Raw genomic sequence first — 23091 nt, forward strand, 5'->3', positions numbered from 1 at the left:
TGAAACCGTTAAATCACTCTCTTCAAAGCCAGACTCCTTTGAGAAAATCTGTTAAATTGCTGAACACTGGAGGTGCTGGTCTGCCATTTTGTTTGTGATATTGTGTCACTTTGATGTTTGTTATTTCAGATTGATCAAAGTCACATAATAACACAAGCTAACTAACTGACAGAAGGATCAGTAGACCAGCAGACCACTGTGATGAGTGCGGAGGGAAAACGTGTTGAATATACTGTCTTTGGATAAGTACCCCATACAACCCCACCTCAAAGAATCAGAACCCTTATCCCTTAAAAAACACAACATTTCCACAAAATACCATTTTAAAAGGCCTTTTTCGTAACTTTGCATCAGACTCTTCAGCGCATTTGACCAGTGGTCCTCATCAATTCCCTCCACCTCTCCCTCTTTCAATTAAATTATGCTTTGTCACCCTCTCCTGAGGCAGAATAAGGGGCAGTATTCACCTCACGGACGTCTCTCTTTATGTGATTGAGCTTAACAGGACGCTCCGTACAGACGCTCTTGGAAACAGCAAACGCTGGCCTCAGAAGTTATGAATAGGGGGTTCTGTGGTGCCCCCTAAAAGAGTGTTTGTGTGTGTGTTTCTGTGTGTGTATGTGCTGCAGGGGGTGGTCTGTTAGAGCTGTTTGTTGGCGTGTGTGCCAGAGTGCATTTATGGAGCATGTGCATGTGAGGCCCCAAACATGTGCATCTATTTGTGTATGGGTTTCTGTGCTCATTTTAGGACGTTTTAGTCAGGAGGTGAGCAAGTGATGCAACAACAAATGTAACTAAAAATGATGGGAAAAAAGTTTTTGAACCCTAATTCTTTCAGCCCACTTTTCAAGGCCACAATATGATGCATTTGCGTTCTCCTCTGTTTTTCTGATTCTGAATTGAAACTGGGGGGAGTGGCGATCAATTATTACAGCAATTACTGAGATGTGAGGAGGACACAACAGGAATTCAGGAGTGAGGGAGAGAGAGACAGAGAGAAAGAGTAAAAGTGAGAGAGAGATGCCTCTTATAAAGCCAAGTCCTGTCTGTTTGGGAAGAATTTGGGAGCAGTGAGACCGGGCTTTGGGTCAGAAACAGAAGCCCAGTCAGCCAATGATTGTCTCCATAATTCTCCTCAATGGTGTTTTGTAGGACGCAGGCTGCTGAAGTTACTCTTCCTGAAGAATTATAGTCCCAGTTGTATGTCTTGTGAGCATGCGTATGACAACAAAGCAGACATGTGGACGAAAGGCTGAGGCTCCGGGCTCATAACTCCTTTCTGAACACGTCAATTAGATTGCAATCTCAGCTGTTAAGGTAAGCAGATTTAATATAAAAAATAAATAATGAAATTTACATGGCAAAAAAATAGAATTTGTTTCATGAATTAAGAAATTAAGAATTAGTCTTATGCATTTAGAGCAAGTTTGATGCATATTGTACAGGTTTATAGCTCTGATTTGTTATTAATTAATCTTTTTTAAAATGTAAAGTATATACATATACATATACATATTTGAGTTATTTATTAATTTATATATGTATTTATATTGCATTTCTCTGCACTGGTATATGTTATATTTTACAAGAAAAATAGTAAAGAAACTTATTAAGCAAAAATTCATTACTAAAATCAAGGAATTTCTAATTTGGCCAGTTTTTAGGTTTAAAATTGGTGGGATTTAAAAAAATAAATAAATTACTTTTGCAAGCAAGCAAGTTTTTAAGATCAAATTTCTTTTTACAATGGTGGCCTGGCAAAAGGCGTTTCAGGAATCATCATTCAGGCTCACAGAAGTTACATCACCATGAACCAACCAACCTTTTTATTTACAGCCGAACTATAAACTGTAGCAAGTTTAAAGCCATCCTTTACATGATCCTTGCATGTTATGTGATGCAGAGACAGCTGTAGAGTTTGATGCAAAGTTTCAAAGGATGCACATCAGCGATGATTTAAGCACATAGTTTTTTTTGTGAATGCAGCAGATAAAATTGAACAAAACTTTAAAAATTATTGGTTAAAATAGAAGAAAAAGAGTACCGATCTATCAGCCAAAAAGCCAGTGGAATATATTGGACAGTATACCCACTTCCTCCTTGGTAACCTACTCAACTACCCACCCAAGTACTTTAGCCACCTCTTCAATTTACCAGTATCATCAGCTTATTTTATTTCTGAGACATTGAAGGAGCACACTGGGAATAACTCATAGAGCTTAGGTATGTCACCAACAATTGTGTGCAGAGTTACAGTGTTACAATCAAATTAAATCAAGAAAATGTTTTATACTTCTTTAAGAACCCTATTTCTTGATTTAGTTTTCTATTTAGAGCACCTTGCTGTTGAATGAATTTGTGTTTGTATTAACTTAGAAAAAAAAACCCTTCACTAGATCTCCATCACTACCAGAGTAGATTGTTATATTCTTGAGTATCCCTCTGCCATCAGCATGCCCAGCTAGCAGGGAACTCTCCCACAACACTGGCCATTGTTACCTTCAAGTTGCAATAATGTTTTAAAGACAACATTTTAATCTAATGTTCAAATAATGTTTTAAGGATGTTTATAATGTCAAATAATGTTCCTTTAAGGATCAATTCTGACTTAGATGTAACATTATGACTGCAACATTCTGAGAATATTTTGATGATGCTTAGAGGTGGAAGTTCATAGAGTGTTTTATTTTTTTTTATAAAAGTTTCCCACAATGTTACATGAGAACAGAGGAAGAACATTTTAAAAGCAACTTCAGAATATGTATTGAGGCCTGAGATTACAGACTCTTTTTCGCAAGGACAATGTACTGTAATGTGATATGTTAACATGAAAAACAAACAAAAACCCCACAAACAAGCAAACAAACAAACAAACATTTTTTAACAGTTTATGATGTTTATAGAGATTTTCTTGCCCTTTAAGATGAACATTCCTGGAACTAAAAGAAAACTTGCAGCTGAAAATATTACTAAACATTGTTGCATCTGTATCATCCCCAGAATGTTTTTAGAACCAAAAATTGCTAGCTGGATGTTGGCTGTTTCACATCAAATTACAGGAGGACCAAGTTTTGAGGAAATCTGATACATCAACTGTAAGTTAGAGAGGAAACAAGAAGATGGAGGGTACAGAGGAGTTATTAATTCTTCAACAATGTTAAAGTGATGGAGAACAAGAATGTAAGAGCCAAACAAACCAAGGGGGGAGAGAAAGAAAAAGTGTGTGTGTGTGTGTGTGGGGGGAGACAGAGGGGGAGAGATGAAGGGGGATTACTCCTCACTCCAGAATACTAACGAGGGCCTTTTGTCACAGATCTCTTTCTTTCTCCCTTCCTCTCTTCTGTTCTCTCGTTCTTCCTTTCACTCATCTCTCAGACACACAAGTACACATATAATAGTCTATACCCCTTAGCAAATAAGTGCTCACAAGCACACACATGCATACAAAATCACACATGAACGCTTACAGTCACTCGCACATATGCAGAAATGTGCATGTAATTGCAATCCCACTCTCACATAATCACTTGCACAAACACACACACACACACACACACACGCACACACACACACACACACACACACACACACACACACGGATGGGCACAGAGTCGTTTTTGTCAATGGTGTCTTTTGTTTCTTTTATCTCAGCTCCTAACAAAGCATTCCTGTGTACACAGAGGGGGGAGAGAAGGAAGGAGAGAGAAAGAGGAAAGTAAAAAAAAAAAGAGAGAGAGAGGGAGATCAGGAAAACATTCAGCGCCCCTTTGTTTGGCAAAAGAAAAAGTTTTGATTCAGTTTTTGGATTCGGCTCACTGAGGCAGGGCAGTACAGTAAAGTTGTCGTGTTGCCATGGAGATGGAATACATCCTACTGGAGAGGTTGGTCCAAAATATTTTCACTCCCATTTACTCTATTAGTTATCTGATATATGCTGGTAGTGGAATTCGTGTTTTTTTTTCCTTCTGGGACATGTGAGCACGTTTGAAGTTTGTGTGAGAAGGCGATGCAGAGTTGAAAGCTTGAAGTTTTCAATGGTGTCATTGTAATTATGAAGCTTTCGAGGGGCTCAGCCTTGCATAATCACAAAAGTGTGATGTAATTAAAGCTGATTGGTTATGTAATCCAAGATCAGCACCACATAGAAGCTATTTTGGTTTACATTATATGGCCAAAAGTGTATGGACACTCCTGTCTTTTGGATTATTTCATTGTTTGGGTAAGGTCTTTTTGGTCCAAATATAAAAGGCTAAATAATATTTTTATTCCTGTGCTCAAAGTAAGGCCTATGAAGATTTTTTTCCTTTTCTTTTGCATCTGGTGTGAAATAATGTCACTAGTATGCACATAGCACAGTCCTCAAACATGTCCAACAACTTTGGATGAACTGAAACGAATGTACCTTGTTATTGGACAGTAATCTCAATTAAAAGTAAATTTACCTATTTATCTTTACTTTTTGTTAAAAAGCAAAACAAAACTAAACTGTGTGGTTGGGGTTAGTAACTTATTAGACATCAACTTCTCAAAGAATCAGATGCTTTCATTTAAATAATTGTTTTAAGACAACAGAGATCAAATTGTACGATATTTTACAATAAAAACAAAGACTAGAACCCATTCATCCTACAACCCCTGGACAACAGGACTAAACTGCACAGAAAATACTTAACTAATAATCGACTTAACACATAAACAAAAACAACCAATCAGAGAAAAGGGATATCTTAAACAGCTGTGTCACTCACTGCCTCTATCAAATATCAGTTAAGATTCTGTTACGGCGTTGCATATTTCTCACCTCAAATGTTCATATTTTATTCAACTGTTAGCATTAAAAAAAGTCAGCAGTGGGTGGGGCTTGGTACTTCGGTTGACTGTTTCAAACATGGCAGCCAGATAACAAACTTTCTCATTTTACAAATAAACAGTGCAGTTAAATATGTTTCTGAAAACACTGAGGTAAAAAATAGACAATGCAGTAACACAATCTTTATTCATATTTGATCAGTACTGCAGAGTTTGACAGTTTGACCGCACACAAGCAGTGACTGACTTGATTGATAGCTGCATAAAAGCATCCTCGGCTCTGATTGGTTGTTGCTGTTGCATGGTGGTAGATTGTAGTAAAGGCCATTAGAGACAGTAGGAAGAGGAGGAGGAAGAACATAATTTTAACCTCTCTGTTGTGTACTCTAACCCCAACCACACAGTTTAGTTTTGTGTTCAGTATAAAGAGACTCTTTCAACAAATATGGCATCCAGCTGTTGCTTCAAGTAAGATTTTAAATGCACAACTTTTGCTTACAATAGAGTTTGTTTTTTTACATTGTTCTATTGGTGATTGCACATTAAGTGAAGGATCTGATTACCATTAGTAACTCATCATCATGATTATGTGGTTGAATGACAGCAAATCTCTGCAGCCAGGCTCCAATGGTAGGGGATCTGGATATTTTTTGGCCATATAATGCACTGTTAACTTCAGGTGGAATTATATGTTTTGCACTTATGTGTGAGAGAAAGAGAAACAGAGAGACCTTGTGAGGATCCTAAGAATAAAGAAGCAAGAGCAAAAAGAGAAAGATTGCAAAAGGACCTCTGTGACAGACTGAAAAAACGTCCTGAGCAGGGCATCCAGAAAGCCAAACGTTGGCCCTTCTCCTACCAAACTCTTAACAGCATCTCCAGTTACCAGTCAGAAGTTCACTCTTTGTCCACCAAAGGCCTTTCTGCTTAGAATCAATGGTAAATCCTTAGAAAGAGTTATCTAGATAAACGTCCGAATTTCGAACAAAGATTTTCTTTACCTTAACTGATTCAGTCAAGTTTCCTCTCTCTCCTCAGCTGACAAATGAGACTCTGTGTGGAGGGTTTGTTGGGATAATGCACTGCATCTTCATCCTAATTCTACTCTTCTTTCTTTTCTCTCTCCTCTCCCTTATCGGTCTCTCTTGTGGGTTATCCTCTCCCTACTGGCCGACATGATTTGTTGGACGTAAGTGAGTGTGTCAGATGTGTGGAGATACAGTAACTGTCTGTCTGTGTGTGACAGGGGTGGATTGCATGTGAATGTTCTGAAAAAGGGCACACATTCGTGCAAACATCTCACAGTGTAAAGTAATAAAAACACATATATTATTGTGGGAATACTGTTAATTTCTCCTATATTGAGACAACACTGGGGATTGTCCTGTTGAAAGCGCTGTAGATTTCACAAATGTACAACAAAAATGAACTTCTGTCTGTAACACCACTTCTGCACAAATATGTCAGCAAAGATTTTAAAGATATCAGCTTGGTATGTTTACACTTCCTATATTCTGTAACTGAGACCTAACAACAATTTACAGACACACACGGCTGTGCATCTCTCAGAAAATAGTGACAGTTTCAGCAAATTTGATGCTGTTATTTCCATAAACGTGACCAACTGTAGCTGTATTAGTAAGTTATGTTTAGTTAACTGTTAAGATATGTACATGTTTAAATACTTTCATAAATGACTTTGAAATTACTTACAGTAATTGGCTGAATCTGCCCATTTTCCTCAAATTTACCTCATTGTCAGTCTTCCCAGCTTCTGATTGGTTAGTTTAGTGAAAGTTGAGAAAGTGTTGTTGTGAAGCAGATGAAGTATGGAAAAGACTAAAAGAGCTGCTTAAGAGAGTTATCAATGAGAATTATTATGTTTCTTCTCAAAAGAGAGATCCAACCAGTGCATATCAAACCCTCATGTTACAGTTCTCAGTATTTTCCTTATTTTTCTTTTTCAAATAAATATCTCTAGTGTCCAACTTACATAAACAAATTACTTGGGTACAGAACCATGCGTGAAAAAGAGAAGAACAATTATTAGCATTAGGTGTATATTCTAAAGAAACAGTGAATTGTACATGAAGCAGTTGCTTCATATTTGTGTGGCCCACAAAGAAAACAGCTGAAGATGTTGTAACCAATCTTCTTCCTCTAATTGTTGTCAAAATCAATTGAAACACTCCGAGTTGTGCAACTATCTTCCCATGAAGAGACCGTCTTTTAGTACCAAGTGTTACTCATCTAGTGCATCTTTAACCTTACTCTGAGGGCAACCCATTGATATATTAAGAAGATCTGGATACAGCACGGAGGCAGAGTTAATTTCATTCCTATGAAAGCTGCTCAAAATGCTCTGTTTCAGGGGAATGAAAGTACCCAGATCTTCCGCATTACTGGGTCCATGAGGCTTGCTCACTAGAGAGGTTTAGCGCTTTGCTTACTTGAATGGCGGTCTGAAGAATTTAATCTGGCGGCTCTTTTAGACTTCCCAAATACTATCAAACTGGATGGCTTAAAGCTAGATCGTGAAATTAAATGTTTTGTGGGGGGTTTGCCTGTGAGCGTCATGTGATGGACCACGATGGCGTTATTCCACATTTGGCCAATATGTAAAATTTGCTTCACTCTGGTGCGCTTCCTGGGGTTTGGGGCAAACCTAGGGCCTTGAAAAATTGAACAGCATCTGAAATCCCCCTCAGCTAATCTCCTTTGTTGTAATAAGGGACCTTTTTTGTAAATTTCCAAAACCAACAATACAACAAGTATGTCCACCTCACGCAGCACCAGGCCAGGTGGCATTCCTCTAGTCCCTAAAATTTCATAACATGAACCAAAAGGTTGACAACCACACACACAGAGTAGAGTTTTACTTAATCTGGATGATTATACATCCTCTTAGGATGTTGCACTAGTATTGAATTCATCCCAGCTGGCCATTAATGTCGTTAGACATTGATATATGGTCTCATGCCAATGTCATCTTGACGTAGACAACATTTAGTTGTAAGGTATGAAGACTAAAACCAAACTTCTGTAAAGCTTCATAGTGTTAGCCTCTTCACAAAGTGACATTCTAACCTCATTAGACATTAGAAATATTGCCGACTGGATTTTCATTCAAACCAAAATTTACTGTCTGTCTGCTGCAAAAGTCCAGCATCTTTATGACTTCATATTGATGTCTGGTGCCAGCAGGGAAAGGATTACAGAAATTATTTGGCAAAATCTATTTCAAGTTCACTGGAAAATTACCTGCTATAATCCAGTTTCTTTAAGCATGTCTTTTGGAGTTTTTAGAGAAACTCCCAATACCATTCTGTCAAATATCAATGGAAGAATTTGCCAAAAAATGCAAAAACACTTGGGTTTCACACGTGGGTGTGAAAGGCCTTGTAGTTTTGTTCTGACTTGTTGTTTTGACTTTTTTTGATCATAATCAGGTTTGGTTTTAAGTTTTACAAGGCTCACTTGAGATGAATTCTCTGTGAGAATGAGAGCAGGTGGCTGCAGGGGAAGTTACCGAAACCCACAGTCGCGGGCAGTTTCTAGCTTTCCCCGCATGCTACAGGAAGTCACTGTTAAGACTTCATGAGGTGCTTCTGATGGTGTGAATGTTGTAAGAAATTAAAGATGTTTTTATCAGTCCTTTCAACCTTTTGGAAAGCTTTAATTTAGGATCTTCCAGTCCACCCCAAACTAATCCCAAATGAGCCTGTTAACAGCATTGGCCAGCAGTATTGTTGACCCCTGACCGGTCTCATCTCAGAATCAGATGCATTTTTTCCTTTTTTTTTGCACTGAAAACTGTCCAGATAACAAGTTAATTAGAGAAATGATATAACTCCACCATCTCTTTTATTCACCAGATGACATCGGCCACACCTCCTTCCTCTCGTAGCTCCTCCCCTCAGAAGGTGTGCCACTCACAGACACAGACAGATGTTTTAAAACCCTTATTGGGTGGTGGTGCATCTGGTGGGGGCGGAACCCTGAGGAAGAGGAGGCGTGTTCTTTCCAAAGATGGCCGTAGTAACGTGCGCATTGAGCATGTCAGTGGCCGAAGTGCTCTGTACATGCGTGACCTCTGGACAACATTTCTGGACATGCAGTGGCGCTACAAGTTCTTCCTGTTCACGGCCACGTTTGCGGGGACCTGGTTCCTGTTTGGGGTGCTGTGGTATCTGGTGGCACTGGTGCATGGAGACCTGCTTGGTGAGAGTTGGGGGGGTGGTCATGGTTTTACACGTCATGGTTTTACACGTCATAGGTTAACGGTTGACGGGGAACGTAGTGTGTCTTCCTTGAACATGTTGGAGTCCCTCTAGATGATTCACAGACCTTGCTGTAAACACTTTTCATAGGAACTATGTTTTCTCTAGAAATTTAGAAATCTAGAAATCTCTAGAAAGTTTCAATGAAAACCTACTGCAAGCATTAAATTGAATCACCAGGACATTTTTTTCTGTGATTGCTGTTTAGTTTTCAAAATTATTTTTTAATGCATTAAGCAGCATAAACAAAATTCTTTTCATCCCAGACACACCAAACTGATGTCAAAGAATTAGTGCTGATAAAGCCCAAATGCTGCATCCCCTCACCTTGCCTTTGTCAAAAACTGCAGTTTATCGAACAGCCGCTTGGCTGGCTCCAAAACAGAGTAAATCCCTGTAGGCCCCATGTTAAAATGCACAGCTTTATAGCAGAAATAAACATGTTGACAGCCTGGTACAAAAAACAGTTTAGGTTGGCTGAAAAAAAGGCAGACAAGGGCCAACTTGTGCCCATGGTGCAGGATATACCACAAAAAGTAGTTTGACAGACACTAACCAACGACCCAACATTGATCAACACCCAACTGTCAGCTTGATATGTCAAGGTCAAAGAAGAAAATGTCATTGATATCTCAAAAAAATAACACCAAAGGCAAAGCAAAGGAGTAAATTAAAAAAACAAAAAACAGAAATTCTGTTCTTTTAGTAATTTGGCTTAATGGGCGCTTTAAATTTGTTAGACCATTAGAAAACAGGGATGCCACATACCTTCATTTACCAGTAAGGTTTCAGCTGTATTTCAATCAGACTGACATTCTGATCACTGTCAGTCAAATCTGATTAAACCGTGCTTACATATTCCTAATTAAGCAGAGTTTAAGTGTTAAAATCTTGAAAAATAATTACCAAATAAAAAGTAAAAAACAAAAAAAAGCCCAAACAAACACAAAACTAAGATTGTTTCCTATTTTATTGTAAATATTTAATGTTATAAATGCCCTAGGTTTAAAGGGCAGATTATCAGGTTTTACATGTCAAAACATTTAGCCTGTTGCACAAAAAAACTTGTTTCCAAACCTTTGTTCATGCAACTTTGGACAGTGTTGAATATGAAAGTAAAATAAACACTGCCACCATCCTTCACACCAAAGAAAAGTGAAAGTGTGAACATGGTTGAAAAAACATGAGTGAGAATGTGATGACTAAATGGTTGGCGTGATGGTGTTGAGCGTAGTATCAGTAGCATATTTTCGAGGCAGACACTTAGACTTATTCTACCCTGGATATATTTAGGTTTTGAGATATTACAATGACCCACACCCCATTAAGTGTATAGATGTGAAAAAAATCCTAACAACACACAATCTGTTATACTGACATAAGACATTGGAATAATTCTAATGTCTTTTTGTTGTCTTCTCAACCACTTTCCTCCAGAGTTCGACCCTCCGTCAAACCACACACCCTGTGTGATGCAGATGCAAACCCTGACAGGGGCTTTCCTCTTCTCCCTGGAGACTCAGACAACCATTGGCTATGGTTTCCGCTGCATCACTGAGGAATGTCCCGCTGCAATCATCCTCCTCATCGTCCAGCTTGTTATCACCATGCTGATGGAGATCTTCATCACTGGTACCTTCCTGGCCAAGGTAGCCAATGTAATAAACATCCCACTGCAAAGTGAGATACAGTGAAAATAGAGAGCTTCTTTATACATGGATCCATGTAATCTTCAGTCATAGCAGTTGTTAAAGAATTTAAAAGAAAATGTATGTTTTTTTAAAGCAAAAGCAGATGTGTGCTTTCCTACTTTAAAACACGAGTGCATAGAGTTTTTTGCACTGTGCATTCATGTATCCTTATGTTGAGTGCAAGACTCACGATGGCGCATTTCCACATGGTACCAACTCTGCTCTACTCTACACACCTTTGGTATCGGGTACTTTTCTGGCGGTCGTTTTCCATTAGAAGATAGTAGCCTCAGTGTAGCTGGTCGTCATAGTGATGCCGTGCAACACTGCTGTGATGTCAGTTTCAACTTGACACACACATGCACAGCACACCGACCATAACACCGATGCACACCCAGCTTCACCATGAGGCACACAGGGTTCCAGTTACACAGTGGTTTTTCGTGGGAGCCCAGTTTCCCAGAGCGCACCTCCACTAAAACATTTCATGGGTCTTATCAAAGATGATCAAAAAACTGAAACTAGGACTGATTTCTCTTCATAGGTCGCTAGGCCCAAGAAGCGAGGTGAGACAGTGAAGTTTAGCCAGCATGCTGTGGTGTCAACTCACGAGGGCCGACCCTGTCTGATGATCAGGGTGGCCAACATGCGCAAGAGTCTTCTGCTCGGCTGTCAGGTAAGTAAGCGTGGAGATAGGGAGTATAGATTGTTTGTTGTACAAATACAAATCGTTATGTGTAGATGTCACATGCGCAGAAACAGTTTCTTTCCAACTGCAGTGGGCCTCATCAACAAGGTCCAGGATCTCCACTGAAATGTACCCACCCCCAGACACCATCTATACGTGTTACATTAAGGCACACCTCGGACTATTATATCTGCACATTGCATATTTGCTCTTCTTTGAAATATTTTTGCACATCTCTGCAAACTGTCCATTTTTCTAGTTCCGAAGCAGCTGCATTATACATATTTGTTACGTTATGGTACTGTTTGAAGTATATCTGCCATACTTCTGTTGTAAATTTCTCTGTTCTATATTTAAGTTCTTAAATGTTGTAGTACTTTTGATTATTCTTATTTTTTTATTCCTCCTTAAATGCTTATTGTATGTATTATTTTTTAAGCAAATTCCTTGTAAGTGAAAACCTACTTGGCAATAAATCATTTTTGGATTCTGTTTCTGTTCGAGAAATTTGCCACACTGTGAACGAATTTAGCTAAAACAACTTGTGCACATTCAGGTGACTGGAAAACTGCTCCAGACGTCTCTGACCAAGGAAGGTGAGACGGTTCGTTTGGACCAGAGGAACGTGCCCTTCCAAGTGGACACATCCAGTGACAGCCCCTTCCTCATCCTGCCCCTCACTTTCTACCACCTCATCGATGACAACAGCCCCCTGCGAGCTTGGGCAGCTAAGGGTAAGTTTGATGGTGAGGTTGGGAGACTTGGTGGATGGTAGTACCACAAGGTCTTTGTGATGTTTTAAGTGATGCCTAGACCATCAAACACTAAGGGCGATCACTCAGAAAACTATTGAGATATAACAAATAAGATACACAGCTCCTCTGTCCTTTTTTGCAGCCCCAGATTGGCAGCAAGGGTGGAGGATAATGCAAAAAACAAGAACAAGAGAATTGTATCTGGCAATTGGTTTTCAATCTTTAGTTGTGTCTGGTTCGTTGCTGCTACTCATAAATCCAGCCTGAACCTGACAACAGCCCTTCTCATCGGGGGCCTTCCCTCACCTACTCCTCTGCATATTATCAAGCTAGCTTAAGAATGCTATTGGAGAGCACCAACACCTGTGGGTAATAAATAGTGTGTTAAAACTACTTTTGTACTGGGTTTGCAGAGTTTCCATATACAACCCAACCAGCCAGAAAATGTTGGCACTGTATGTTTCTGCAAACCACAGATATATTCTGTTTATACATTTCATATGTAGCAGATATGTTGAAACTTTAATTTTTTTTACCTTGTGACAGTGCTGTGGATAACATGTGGTTAGGTTTAGGCACAAAAAGCACTTGGTCAGGGGGTTAGGGAAACATCATCTTTGGGCTTAAAATACAGCTCTACATGTAAAATTAAAAAAACATCTGTTTTTTTGGTGCCGAACAGTTCTACTGCTGTCTGCTGTCTGTCAGCTGTCTTGCATGGGTGTCCTTCCATCCACTATCACTTCTCATCCCTCCTGATGAGAAACTCAACTCATATGCGTGTAATCAGAACTAGGTCACACGTATGAAATGTAATATATCCATGGTTTGCAGAAAAGTACAATGCCAACATTTTATTCTGGTGGCTGGGCTGCATTTTAGCTTGCGTGCTTCTCTTTTCACTGCTTGCACCATTGTGTTTGCACTTCTTTGTTTACTGCTGCCTGATGATGCAGCAGTCTAATGTCATCACAGTTCTGTGGACTGTTGAACACCCGCTTACTGCTAGGGACAGCAACATTTTGGGGTAAAAAGTTTAGATTCTTAGTAACCAAACTGACATAGAAGGTGGTCATTACTGAGAAATTGTGTGATGACAAACTGCATAACAGAAGTAAAATTTCCTCTTTTTAGGTAAATGTGAGCTCAGATGGTGTGAACCACTTGCTTTACAAAGTCTTATGCCTATATTTCATCTTTACTTGCTGCAAGCTGAGAGGTCTTTCCATCCAGGATCATACTGTACCTTATTTTTGAAATGAATGTTGTTACAGTGAAAGGATCATTCTACCTACCTATCACAAATCACAACCACATTACTCTTAAGAACTATTAGTTGACTAAAACTCCACAGTGTACATTTTAAGTTTTATAATTTTTTTATGAATGTTTTTTTTTTTTATATTTCTCATTTTTCCTTTTCATCTTTTGCCCCTTTGTTTTACTCTTTATTTCGCCCTGTGATGTTCCATATCCTTCCATCCCATTTACGTCCCTCAGGTGGTGGCTGGACTGATCCAGAGTTGGCGGATTTCGAACTGATGGTAATTATGAGTGCCACAGTTGAACCGACCTCCGCCACCTGCCAGGTCCGCACCTCCTACCTGCCAGATGAGATTCTCTGGGGCTATGAGTTCCCTCCTGTAGTCTCCCTTTCGCCATCAGGCAAATACGTAGCAGACTTTGCCTTTTTTGACAAAGTGGCCAAGACCAAGACCACGCCTATCTTCAAACCATCCAGCCCGCAGCATGGGTACCAGAGCAACGGGGGTGGGACTGTGCCTGAGTCGTCTGATCCAGAGAAGATTCGTCTGGAGCAGAGTTACAGGGAGAGAGGGGAGGAGCGTGGCCGGGTCAGAGACACTCCTCTCAGTGTTCGTATCAGCAACGTGTGAGCAGATGAAATGGTTGAAAAGAGAACGTTTTGATGTCAGTAGCAAAGGAATGAAACCTCTTATCAGAACAGCTCGGGAGACTGTTGTTAGACTGTTTCGAACTTTTGAAAGATATCTAGGTCACAGTAGCACCAAATATGGACTACTGGAGAACTGTATGGTCAACTTCGAGTTTGTCAAGTTTGTCGTAGCCATATGTTTGCTGGGATGACACATGTTCTACACTGGTTTGACTGTATTCATATGATGACATAACACACTTCCTAACTGCAGCTACTATCTACATTTGAGTGAGGCGACTGCACACGTACCTCACATACACTTTATACACTTTCATAATGAAGAATATAACAGGTTGGATTATTTATTCACACAGAAATAAACATAAAAACAAATTTACACTTACAATTTACGAAACTAAACAAGCATTTGATATGAGGGAAACCCCAGTTGTCTGGTTTGGGTCCTCCCCCGCTTGTGCGAGACAGTATGAGTGGGTTTTTTCTAAATTCAAGGGTAGAAGTTGGTGTGATAAGGGGGCAGGAAACAGAGTAGAACTTCCTATGCTTCCTCTAAAAATATGTGGTTAATTCAGTTTGCACATTTGTAAAAGTCATATTGCAGTTTCAGCTCTGCTTGCTTTTACTGCAAAAACAGTGGTGAGTAATGCTAAAACATCTCTTATAGAACTCATAAAACCCCCACCCCCAACTCTTCTGCAGCACTCTCATGGTGATATTTTTACATTTCCTGTTGTAAAAACCACAAAGTCCTCATGTTAAAGACACACAAACAAAATAATAATTATGTGCATTGTAAATGGCAATGCACTTTAATATGTTAGGTTAAGCACTTTCTGTTAAATTTATGTAGCACTACAACTGGAGCGTAGACAAACTTCAGACTGAGTTTATTGTGCTCAAGGTGCTCTGTGTCTCTTGATGGTGTGGGCATTTCATGTATGACTTTTATTGCTGTTTCAAGACAGAAAGTTAGCACTTTATTTAAGTATGCAATGTACATTTGCACCTTAGGAGGATTAGGTGCCTATATGTGGAACCTTACTGTAGGAAGATGTGTTTTTTGACTACTAAAATCACTTACACATTGAATATCTTTGAGCTGTGAGCACTTAGAATAAACTTTAAAACAGATGCTCCCTCACTACAAAGCCAATTGGAATTCATTCTCAATGGTAAACTGACTGATACCTTGCCTATAAAATGTATTCACCCCCTTGGATGTTTTACTCTTTTACTGATTTTATAAATCAATCATGGTCAATAGAATTTGGCTTGTTTGACAAAGAAAAAAAACCCCAAAAAACCCCAAACAATTTAATGTCAAAGTGAAAACAGAATTCTACAAAGTAATGTCACTTGTAATGTCAAACAAAAATATGTAAGGTAAAATAAGTGACTGCATAAATACCTTCAGCCAATTCGTGCTAGTAGTCTCACAATAAGTGAAATGGGGATCACATGAGTGCAGTGAATGTGTCTCAAGTGATTGAAGTGTAAAGACATCTGTGTTTGGAAGGTCCAGCCACTGGTTAATAAGTATTTTTGGCTACCATTTCACCACAAAGACGAAAGAACACACACGCCCAGACCAGGCCGTCATCACAAACTGAGTGACCATGCAAGAAGGAGACTAGTGAGAGATGCCACCAAGACACCTAGGACCACTCTGAGTTACAAGCTTCAGCAGCTGAGATGGGAGCAACTGTATAGAACTGTTGCCCGAGTTTTTCACCAGTCAAAGCTGACAGAGCTTGAGCAGTTTTGCTAAGAAAAATCCAGATGTGCGAGCCTGATTGAAACCTATCCACACAGACTCAGTGCTGTGATTGCAGCCAAAGGTGCATCTACTAAATACTGACTTGATGGGGGTGGGTATTTATCGAGTCACTTGTTTTACCATACATATTTTTGTTTAATTGACATGATTTTGTTGAAATCTGTTTTCACTTTGACATTTAAGATAGTTTTTTGTAATCTTTTTAGTCAAAAAAGCCAAATTATATTGACCATGATTGATTTATAAAAATCAATAAAAAACTTTTTATAGGTACTGTATGACTGAGAAGAGGTTTTGAAATCATCACATACATGAATGAAAATGTTACAGTATAAAGTAGGAGCCTTCTGTACGTCCTTGCGATTTTCAAGTTACTAACAAATGAACAACAAACATTTTGTTGAACCCATTTTGTTTTTCAGTCCAGACGACAAGAGCACAAGGACGACCACCATCGGTGAGTTTTGAGAATGTGAAAGTAATCCTGTAAGTTACTGATATTGATTCTGTGATGGAAATGTGTGACAATGATGAAGCAAGGATGAGTGTGATGGATTTGATTATGTTGGAAATTGCATGTACATGTAATATTTTCTTTATTAACATTAAGCTTTTGAATTTTGATTGTGTTTAAGTGCAGATGGAAGGATCAAATGAGAAAGTTCTTTTTAAAAAATGGTTTAATAAAGCTGCTTTTGAGTTATCAAAAGCAATATTTTGTTTCATGTCTTGCACAGGCGTGTACAGTGTGGCAGAGGTGTAGCTGAAACTGATGGATGTTGTGTTTAATTGTCAAATATGAGAGGCATGGCACAGGCCACACCCTATGGTGCAAGCTGCACCATTTTCTATACATTCTGGGGTCATTTGCGTAGCTCAACAGCAAAAAACTTTATTCTGATGACATTTTACTATTTCTTTTATTCCAGCGATGACTTTTCACAGTCCAGGATAAGAGTCACTGTAACTGTAACTGTCACTTTAGAGAAACCCACCTCCTGCCGTAAGCAGCACACAGATAGCCAAATCACTTCCTGATATGGCACATTTTGCAGAATGGAGCTCATCGCACTTCTCGTTGTCGTTTCTATGCAGCTTTTGTGTAAAGCAGAAGGTAACAGCTTTATTTAATTTATATTTTCCACAGTTGATTGACTTTGTTTGTTTTAAAAGTCATTGCAGTGTAGCACTATTTCATCAATAGATGGTAGATAAGAAACTTAATGTTTTGTTGATTCTGAGACATTCATACCATTCTCAGTGATATGCTCTCTGTCAGTTATTTCAGTAGTGATGCTTATAAAATTTAAATGTAAAAGTTTTGTGAGTATATATATACATATATATATGCCACTTACTCATGGGTCACAAAGCTGATTGTTAATCTGGAGATTAATTTTCAGTGTAGAGAGGTAAAATACAGTTTATTATTTAACTAACATTTTCATTTCCTGATCTTGTACAAGGCCATAATACTGAATGCTGAGACAGTGGTATATATATATATATATTTTTTTTTTATTTATTTATTTATTTTTTTTCCCCAAAAAATGATAATATCAGCTGTTGTACAGGACCTTTTCAATAGTATCTTTATTTTGATGAGGAAGTGGATGTGAAAAAGACTAAAAGATTTAGAAAAATCCTTTAATTTCTGCAGAGAATTCTAAAACATATTTTAACCTTTATAGTAGATAATCAGTGTAACTTATAAAACCTTTGGAGTTGGTCTGAGATGCTGACACATTATAGCGAAATATTGACGAAGTGTAACTGCAATTTCAAGAGGCACATGTTAACTTTATTCCTTTGATAGTGGACCTCTGTAAGCAATCTGTGGAAATAGCCACTTACTGCCTTATGGTCTGTTTCCTTTGTCTAAGCTAGTGAACAATAAGAGGACAAGGTGAAAGAAAGTCCGCTGTTTTTCAGAGAAGACCGATCGGAAAGAAAAATGAAGACTCCAAGTGAAATCTTAATCTCAGAGGGCTTAGTTTCTGTTTAACTCATTGATCCTGAGGCAGGCTGAGAAACGAGACAAAGCCGATACAAGGCATTTTTAAAGACTTTTTCCAACCTTTGGTAAGGCATAATAAGCATCTTGCAATTTAACTGATAATCAAATGCATTAGAAATAGAGCAGGGATGGAATGACATTCAGCAGTGACCAAGTAACCTTATATTATTTGTATTTTTTCTAATTGCAAAATCTGTCTGCTGTTTTTACAGGGTCCATTGCTGTGACTCCTCTGTATGTGAGGACCAATGGGGATGTGTTTCTAAATATTATAGAGGCTGTTCCCAAGGACTTTACTTTTTTTGACTGGGATTTTAAAAAAACAGTTAAAACATTAAGATTTCAACCTGGTAAAGAACCAATTTTCTTTGGTAATTACTCTGGAAGAAGTGAGTTTTTTGTGACAAATTACTCCATGAAACTGAGGAATTTACAAGATGCAGACAGTGGAGTTTATACTGCAAAAGTGTTAAGGCTTTCAGGTGACCAAATACTAGCTCAATACAATGTCACAGTTCAAGGTGAGTTTGCTAAGAAACTGTTTGTTGTTGAGACACCGATTAATAGTTCCTGCTATTGAGTTTGAAAAATTCCTCACACCTGCTTTTCCACCTCAGATCCAGTGTCTCCAGTTGAACTGAAAGGGGGCTCTGTTTCTATGAGCTCAGACTCCTGTAACTTCACTGTGACCTGCAGTGCACGGGACTCTCACATCAACAGCACTTTTAGATGTGTCAGCCAAACCTGCAGTCACGAGGAAGGAGAGCAATCAAAGGTCACAACCCCTGGTGCTTCTCTCCATGTCTACCTGTTTAATGACTCAATCATCTGTAACCAAAGCAACCATGTCAGCCAGGCAGAGGACATCAAAATGATCGAACATTTCTGCTCCCGACATGCTGGTGAGACTGAAAAACAAATCTCAAAATGCTGATAACAGCTTACAGTTTGGAGCTAAATTAAACTTCTTCTCAAGCAAGAGTTGCTTTGGTGAAACAGCATTTTCTTGAACAGTAAACACAACAACTTGAAAATCAATGTATATTGCAGTGACAACAACAAAAATCATGAGCCTTATCTATCGGCTGCCTGAATTACTCATACAGTATTTGGGAGGTTACAAAGCCAAACTAGAAAATGTGAGTGAATTTTTATTAGAGTGGCCTTGTAAAACTAAGTAGCAGGTGGTATTTCAGTTATCTGATGCAGTACTTGGCTGCAGGCTTGGTAGTTTTCAGTTGTTTTACTTAAACAACTGACAACAAATGATCTACTATAGATCAGGACTATTACAAAAAGTATGTATAATTTCAGTCCATTAAAAGCACAGGCTGGAAAGATGTGATATTACAGTAGGGCATTCTCATTTATGTTGCAAGGCTTAGACCATAAATACTTTTCTAACCTGCTCTTGTTTTTGCTTTTCTTCAGATCCCATAGGACACCACAAAGATGCTGCTGTCACTGTGGTGGTTCCTGTTGTCGTCGCATTTTTACTTCTTACCATCATAATTGTTGCAGCAGTTTTTTATCTTCGAAAGAAAGGAAAATGTAAGTTGTGTACATTTTAATACAGAATTAGAAGGAAAAATCGGCCAAATTGTATCTGTTTAAAGCACATGTGAATTCAGCATTCTAGCATAATTCATCCTATGCCGAACCTATAAATCCCCCTTGTGTCATTGGCAATGTAAGTGCAATAACTATACAATTAATAATAACTTAGACGCTTCACACAGGGAAGTATACAATAGGGATGGGAATCCACTGATCATAATTTAACATAGCCACTGTTGTATATCCTATAGCCCCTATATGTTGTTTTTTTGTAAAACATATTACCTGAATTGATTTTTCATATTAGAAAAATCAATTCAGGTAATATGACTACCTAAAATTGGTGCAGTCTACATGCTTTAGTCCAGCCATAACATTTCCAGGACACATTGCAATTTTATTTGCATGCACTGCTGTGCGCCAAAACACCTTTTTTTTGACACAACTCCCGGGGGTTGTGCCAAAAACACAAAATGTCAAATCCTGCACTTGGAACCTTTAAGTTTAGGGTTTGATATTTTTAAAATGCTCTGCTGTGTGAAGATGGAGAAATTAAGATACACCAAAACTTAGTTTACCTGGACTTAATGTGTCGGTAACTCAAGTAGTCTAAACTGTATAAATTAAATTAAGGTGAAGCTCTCAAAATGATTAAATCAACATGTATTTTGCAGATAACACAGAGTGCACTGAAAATACAGTATATGAAGCTCCTCAGGTAAGCTTTAAGTTTTTTTTTAATGTTACCTTCCCAAATTTGTCTGACACACCAAGGAACAGAGTTTCAGATTCTGAGAAATTTTCAATTAAGACTAGATTTGAAGATATAGACAATATTAAGAAATGTTTTCAAAATAAAAAACTGGAGCCTCAATTACTTTTATTGGCTATACTTATACACACACTATGATACATTCTCCTGCCAAGGTGATCTGCTTGCTGTTATTGACCTGTGACTGCTTGCTACATTACTTTGCATATATCTGCTGTCCCAGCTTCTGCTGCTTGGTCATACCTGCCACATGCACTTGTTGCTGGTTGTGCTGCTTGCATGTGCTGCATGCTTTAGATCCGATGAACCTGATGCACCATGATCCATCTATCCAAACCTGCTTCTAAAATCATTCAAACAATGAATCAGTTAATGCATGAATCAATCAGTCAATCACATTAAATCACAGATACAATTTCAGTTAAATGAGATCTTGTCTTACAATTAGTTCATTCAAATTGCAGTTTCTTTATGTTGCATTTGTGTTGTTGTTTTTATGGTATTTTCCATCATTTTGATAACTTGCTAGAAACAAACTTTACTTTTTACTCAATTTACTTTATTTTTTTAAATAAAGGAGACACAAACTCCAAAACAGTGTTCCTATATGTTTAACAGCAAACCATTACTAGAGACTGGTCTTAAGATTGCTTTTTCTTGGTCTCAGACCTGGCCGTATTTTCCCTCAGTGTTGACTTGTTCTTGGACAGGAAGAATTCTGAAACTTTTCAGGTGTTTCGTTTAGATCACAATCAAGGCTGACTTCAATGATAGTAGTGGTCCATGCAAGTGTGCCAAAGCAAGGTCAGCAGAAGGGAACGGGCTATTGGCCCCTGTACTTGATGCCTCTGGGCAAGATTCAGTATAAGTTGCATTGTGGCTGGAGTGTTGCCATAGAAAGATGGTCTGTAGTTTGTGTGTGTGTGCGTGCGTGCGTGCGTGCGTGTGTGTGTGTGTTTGTTTGTTTGTTTTCATGGGAATGTGGTCTGAACCTTTTCATGGTCTTGCTCTTGGTCTTGGTTTAGGTGGTCTTGACTGCAACACTGCTCGAAACTCTTCATACATTAAATCACAGGCATTGTTTAAAATGACAATCCTTCCACAATATAATTTACAGGCAGTGTATTTCCTTCTCCCTTTGCTTCTGTATTTTGATAAAAAAAAAGAGTTATTCTAACCTTCATGTGACTTCCTGCTGAGCCTCAGGTTTTGTACTTCTGCATTTTCTTACACATAAATATTGTGAGTAGAAGAGGCAAAGCTGCACTTGGATTTTGCTAACCATGTTACAGTTGTGTGAGAAATAAACACAGGGAAAAAGACTGGAAAAAAAACAGCAGAAGAAAAATTATGCAATTTTGAGTTGCTTTTTTTAAAATGCAGTGTGTGCAGTGTGTTGTCACTTTCTTCATGCATGTGTGTGTTTTAGCTGCAGCGTGTTGTACTTTTTTGACCTGATTTTGCTCTTGATAACATGAACACTTTTTGTTGTTTTGAAGAAATTCTGAGCTGCTGTTGGATGTTGTGACATCACTTCATGTTAACACAGTATAATAGCGCCATTTAAAAAATGTAAAGTAAAAATGTTAGCAACCTTTGCTGAAAATGTTGTATGTGATTTATTTTTTAGGTTGGAACATCAGCAATAACTCTAGATAGGAGATGGAAACCTGATACTTCAGATCAATCTACAACCTCCACATACTGCTTGGTTGGGCCTCACTCTGGATCTTTGGGATCCACAGAGACTAAAGGCACGACTCTGCCAGAGAGCGTGTATGCTACGGTTGAAAAGTCAGCCAGGTCTTCAAAAAGTTAATTAGGAACTGTATAACATAAACTGCACCGCTGCAATTTCCAGTTTGTATTTAAGTGTTGTGCAGGCTTTTAATGTTTAGGTTTTTGTGATGTGCTATGGTATGAAAAGACTGTAAAACAATGAGGAAATAGTGTTAACCATCACACACATTCAGAAGTTCTGTTCTGTGTCAGCTCAGCCAGAGGAAGACTCTAATTAATATGGTAAACAGGCCCTAAAAATGTGGAAACATTTGAAACAACACTTAGGCGTGTGCACTGGTGTGCAGCTTTCTTTAAAATGATAAGGTACTATCTTGGAGCATTGTTTATAATAATTCTCCTTATACATTCAAGATCAGTGTTGAAAAGTGACAAAAATTAAGTTACTCCTGGAGGAAGCTCAAGCTTGACAACTGGCAGTTGAGCCTTTATGTCACTTTTCAGTTGTCAAGATGTTTACATTTGCCGACATTACAGTGAAAATGCAACACAGAAGTGTTCCCATTATAAAACATACAGAAACCTCCCTGCAGTAACCACCTTTTGAAACGCAGCTCGCATGATCTAAAAGGTTCAGACGAAGCAGTAACTGCAAAACGATAAATATTTTGTGTCAGGATGGTGAACATAAAATGATGCCTCCTTATTTTACAAGCAACAATTTAAAATTTGGAAAAGGAACTTAAAGGGTCTCAAATCAGTGGGTTGATTTGCAGTCGTGTGCTGTAGAATTATTGTATTATCTGAAGTATATTTTACTTATATTATTGTTTATGATAACTATGAACGTTTGCTATGTGGCTTAACTTTCAGCTAATATTATTGCAACCAAAAAGAATGAACCATCTGAACAAAGTTTATACAAATCAGATTAAAATATTTTAGAAATCATTTTTTTAAANATGATAACTATGAACGTTTGCTATGTGGCTTAACCTTCAGCTAATATTATTGCAACCAAAAAGAATGAACCATCTGAACAAAGTTTATACAAATCAGATTAAAATATTTTAGAAATCATTTTTTT

At 38.3% G+C, this 23091-nt stretch overlaps 2 protein-coding genes across 3 annotated transcripts; both read left to right on the top strand.

The window, feature by feature from the left end:
* The first annotated feature begins 1082 nt into the window (after positions 1 to 1082).
* Positions 1083 to 16034, top strand: LOC121952006 (ATP-sensitive inward rectifier potassium channel 10-like). 2 transcript variants are annotated; one of them, XM_042498511.1, is made up of 6 exons: positions 1083 to 1317; positions 8685 to 9030; positions 10527 to 10738; positions 11325 to 11456; positions 12025 to 12202; positions 13724 to 16034. In XM_042498511.1, the coding sequence occupies exons 2-6, from the start codon at positions 8685 to 8687 to the stop codon at positions 14116 to 14118; spliced, it is 1263 nt and encodes a 420-aa protein (XP_042354445.1). In that variant the 5' UTR covers positions 1083 to 1317; the 3' UTR covers positions 14119 to 16034. The 2 variants fall into 2 exon arrangements, with proteins under 2 accessions (XP_042354445.1, XP_042354446.1); XM_042498512.1 differs by lacking the exon at positions 1083 to 1317 and adding an exon at positions 3817 to 3881 and having other exon boundaries at positions 8717 to 9030.
* Positions 16035 to 16925: 891 nt separating this feature from the next.
* Positions 16926 to 22956, top strand: LOC121952027 (CD48 antigen-like). Its single transcript, XM_042498538.1, has 6 exons — positions 16926 to 17032; positions 18148 to 18456; positions 18553 to 18837; positions 19367 to 19486; positions 20167 to 20210; positions 21895 to 22956. The coding sequence occupies exons 1-6, from the start codon at positions 16975 to 16977 to the stop codon at positions 22081 to 22083; spliced, it is 1005 nt and encodes a 334-aa protein (XP_042354472.1). The 5' UTR covers positions 16926 to 16974; the 3' UTR covers positions 22084 to 22956.
* The last annotated feature ends 135 nt before the right edge of the window (positions 22957 to 23091 follow it).

This window comes from Plectropomus leopardus, chromosome 12 (assembly GCF_008729295.1).
Source record: "Plectropomus leopardus isolate mb chromosome 12, YSFRI_Pleo_2.0, whole genome shotgun sequence".
Taxonomy (NCBI): Eukaryota; Metazoa; Chordata; class Actinopteri; order Perciformes; family Serranidae; genus Plectropomus; species Plectropomus leopardus.